At 41.3% G+C, this 4,774-nt stretch overlaps 1 protein-coding gene across 1 annotated transcript in view; it reads left to right on the top strand.

The window, feature by feature from the left end:
* Window positions 1-4,774, top strand: part of spire2 (spire-type actin nucleation factor 2) — a 35,461-nt gene that overhangs the window by 12,590 nt on the left and 18,097 nt on the right. Inside the window, 1 exon segment of the mRNA XM_035665670.1 lies at window positions 3,310-3,396. Coding sequence (XP_035521563.1) covers window positions 3,310-3,396 — 87 coding nt within the window.

The raw sequence follows: 4,774 nt of genomic DNA, 5'->3' as shown, positions 1-4,774 counted from the left end.
AAGTCGTGGAGCAACCCACCATGCACCCTTTCCTCGTCCGGCTGGAGAACCACGCTCCTTGCTTGCAGCGCTCACACCCCTCAGCTGCGAAGTCCTCCCTTTGGGGCTGATAGTACACTGTCTTAGAGTAGTCTGGTCTTCACGAGCCTTTGATTTGCATCTCCTAGACTAACTCCCAGCTTCTTGTTTCGACCAAATAACCCTGGAGGATGCAAGCGCTGGCCCTGGCGAATTCTCTCGTAGTTACATAAATCCAAGAGTTTAGATTCAAATTCACTTTCTGTGATAAGGCGACAATACTTGACGATGATATATTCACTGCAAAAAGTTCAAAAGAATTAAAATTCATTCTTGTCCTTGAGCTTCTCAAAAATTAAAAGTACCTTGGGAACATGTACTTCAACGCCGCAAGTTTATTACTTTGAGGACAAAACTTCAAACACGTGTCCAAAACGACAGTACACAGTACATACTAAAGTAAATAACTGAGTCTTCAGAAAAAAATAAAAAGTAAAAGTGGACAGAAGAAGGAAAGGCCAAAGCAAACAAAGGAGAAGCAGAATACGCTCAAAAGAGAAGCCAAGGAGTGGCGGAGTTTATCCTTTTATCTTCTTATTCTGGAGGCGAAGTGGACGAGAGGAGCTGACGCTCCGCGCGTCACCTCCTTCCCTCTCGGTGATTCTGTTCTGAATCAACGTAACTTTTAATCAACTTACTTCCCTATCGTCGTTTCAAAGTTTCGAGATCAATGATCTCAACCGTTCACCCAGAACCCACCATGCTAATACACAGTTTACAATGTTTCTAACATACATTCTACCTAACCAAAAAGTCGTTTGGAACTAACTTACGTCTACTACCCCAGCAATCTCTAACCCAAACCAGGTGGGCACCTGTGACCTCCATCAACACATTCCAGACATTTTCATACATGGAATTCATGTAACTCAGTTAAAATCTGGCACACAGGAAATCAAACAACCATTCACACTTTCGCGAACCCTCTCATGGCTGGATGGAAAATCTGTTCATTTTGAGAAGATGAATTTTACCTTTAGTACTTAATCAGGACTAAATCAATACTGCAACTGTTGCCTCTGCTGTAGACCTGGAGTACCTGGCTACCAAAGAACAAACATAGTAATTCACACCTCTAGGGGAAGGGCGGCAGAATGCCAGATGTGACGCGCGCGCCGCGCGCGCCAATCCCACATGGGAGTAGCAGTCTGCGTCAGATCGGAGATGATACACATAGAGCTAAAATTGTGCCATAAATCATATCCGACCCACACAACCAAGAGAACCTATAAAAATATCCACACCCCCACGGCCACCCAGTCTCTGTTACAGACCCACCAACGGTTCTCCCTAACCTCCAGACCTGCCCTTGGACCCAAACGCCCTGGTGTGCTGGGTGTCCCGCTGTTCCCTCGATCCCTGTGGAGCGAGTCCACGTCTGGTTCACCAACCAACAAGAGAGAAGAAAGATATTAGACAAAGAATAAAGAGAACTAACTTTGTGAACAGCCAAGGCAGGACTATTGGAGACGCTTCTCACATGAACAGAGAATCTACATCCCACTCCTGAGTCAGGTCAGAGAAAGAGATTTATCACTAGACAACACAATGGAGAACAAAACATATATAAAAAATTTAGAATATAAAAACAAATCGATCATGATATAAGCCGACAAGACGCAAGACAATAGATAAAGATATCTCCCCCAAAACTCGCCAACATACACAGAGCCTCTGCGTCAACCCTCACGGAGGCGACACACCGAACCCAAAACCTCGCGCCAACTCCAATCTATGCCCCTACCTGCCCCTGCTCCGATCTAACACTATCCCCACCCGCGGCCAGTGCCACTGCCACCTGCCCGTTTGTGACCCAACTACTCTATGTACCTTAGGCCCTCTCCCTCCTTGGATCTCTCACCATAAGCCGCACGCTTCAACACGGCGCACCTCACCCAACTGGCTTGCTATGTCTTGCTATTCTGTTTTATTCCTTCATTGTTCGTTTTGCATTTTGCTCCTGTTGTTGTTGTTGTGTTTATTATCTGTTAGCCTCGTGTCATCTGCTTCACGTTTATCGAATCAGTCTGTGGATACCTGCTGGAAACTGTGAATTTCCCCTTGGGGATGAATTAAGTCCTATCTAATCTAATCTCCTAATCTACCATCTACCTCGCTCTATTAATCAATTACCGTAATGACCTACGCTCACTATACTACTACCCTACTACTCATACTACTACTGGCTCACTCACTCATTCCAGATTTAAATTCACAATAATTCAATTTTATTTGTATAGCGCCAATTCATAACAGAAGTTATCTCAGGACACTTTTCAAATAGAGCAGGTCTAGACCGAACTCCTTATAACATTTACAGAGACCCAACAGTTCCACCATGAGCAAGCGACGGGGGCAAGGAAAAACCTCCTTTTAAGAGGCAGAAACCTAGGACAGATCCATATATTTAGAAGATAGATGACTTTGCTCTGCAAGTGGCTCTCATGGCTCTATTAAATCCATGATCACTGCACAGATCTGATGGAACATTCCTCACATTAATGCATGAAACATACACAAATGTCATATTCATTTGCATTTCCTTTTGCTGACTTACTCAGAATTTTCTATACATTTGGATTGAAACACGGCCATTTGTCATTTAAAGACCTTGAAGCCTTTTTTCAGGCAGTCCAGTGTATGCTGTACCATATACTGTATAGGCTTTGTTGCAGGAAGAACACATTATGTAGCAGGCATACACATGGCAGTCACCTTGAGGCCTTTTTCCATGGGCATATATATATAATTCAGCCTCAAAAAAACAATATTAATGAAGGCCTCTCTCAGCCTTCTGTTGTTCTGGCAGTAGTTGCATGGAAAAGATCATCACCCAACTCTGTAGTAATTTTCCAGAGCATATAAGCTTCTTTCAGCTCTTTATCACAGCTCTTATCTACCCTTTTCTCCAGCCGCAGCAGGCAGCCGCTGTACGCTACCTGCACCAAATGGCAGACCAAGATAGCAACCAGCTGGTGAACATAGTGGAGCATTTTGCAAGAGTTGGTAGAGAGCAAAACAGAGCTAAAAGGAGAGGGAATATTAGACTTTTTCAGAAGGACACAACGTCTTCAAATGTATGCTACTGTTGCTGTTTGTAATAATGTCAGTGCTGTGTTTACAGCTTTAACATATATAGTGAACTTACAATGTCTACATTTCTCTCTTAAACATGTCAAGAGCTGAATGTGTCTGCGTTTCACCATACTTACTGTTTCCTGTCTTTCCCAGGTGGGTGGTGACATTCCTTCCAGAGTGAAGAGAAATGCCCATGAATTGATACTGGATTTCATCAGATCAAGACCTCCACTTAAACCAGTGAGTGATTTTAGCCTTGTAATACAAGTTTACTACAGTGTTGTTAAGAAGGGTAGATACAAGTGGACAATTGTTCTTGTCATTTAAAGTATACCCAGCAGACTGTTGAGTGTGTATCATACAGAAGCAGTAGAGAATGCTGTATGCAATAAGCAGGCTTAGAAACAAAGATAATTAGGAGTAAATAAAAGTGAATGGTCAGATTTATCTGTAAATGTAGCTTAATGATGAGGTTAATTTGACAGTTAACTCTCTTTGTCTTGGACCCACTCTTCCCCTGACTCAACTCCAGTGTCACATGAACTGTAGCATTAGCCGGGACAATAGACTATAGGACAATAGGCATTTTTAGCTACACTGTGAAGTCTGTTATTTTTACAGTAAAGAACTGGCAGCTGTGGTTGCTAGAACTTTATTTGTAATAAATATGGTAGGACGTTTTTATATTACTACTTATATTTATATTACTATGACTGTAAAACAATATTAGTACTGTCCAGTTTTAAACCATATTATTCCGTGTAAATACAAGTCACCAAAAGAAACAGTTTTGCCATATGAATGCTATGGCAGTGTGCAATTTACAGTCGGTAATATAAAAAAACAACTTTATTCTGTATAAATTCCTTTAAAATGCAGTATAAATAAAGCTTTTGCAGCGAGCAGTGTTCAATTGGTATTCCTCAACTTCACCACTAGATGCCACTAAATCCTATACACTGGTCCTTTAAAGGCGCTGTAAGTGTAATCGGCATTTTGACTTACTTCCTGTCCCCTCCCTCCTCCCCATGTCACCACACTGAAATTCTGCTGTCTGCCATAGAGGACCGCCTCTTTGTGGAGTTCTCTCTCCTGATTGGATAAAGTGGGAACCGGATGTCAGAGAATGTATTCTCTGTTTACTGCAGAAAAGAAGGGACTGGGAGACCCATACTACTGACTGAACACTATATCAGTGATGTATGTTGGGATGTAAAGCTATTGAAGATTTATTTTAACAAAAGAATATTGCTTACAACACCATTTAATGTCTTACTAGGCTATAAATGCAACTATGAGCCCCTAACAATAGCTTCTACTTGATACTATAACTTATATTTTATTGATAAAAACTGACAATGATACATTACTAAGTCAATGCAAGCTTTTATGTAATACATTATTGTACTAATACTACCTTACATTTCTATATAATTAGTTTAAATCTATGTATCCATTACTAATGGACCTGTATACATTACTGATGCCAGTATTTTCCACATACATTAATGCCAACTTATTATGATAACTGATACATTACTAATACCATAAGTCTTGATACATACATTCTGATAGGTACTGACCCCTGCAGACCGGGAACAACCCACAAGAGCTGCAG

Source organism: Morone saxatilis, unplaced genomic scaffold, assembly GCF_004916995.1.
Source record: "Morone saxatilis isolate NCDOM2014 unplaced genomic scaffold, NCSU_SB_2.0 Contig2, whole genome shotgun sequence".
Taxonomy (NCBI): domain Eukaryota; kingdom Metazoa; phylum Chordata; class Actinopteri; family Moronidae; genus Morone; species Morone saxatilis.
Note: the sequence above shows the minus strand (reverse complement) of the source record. Positions and strands in the feature narration are given on the sequence as shown.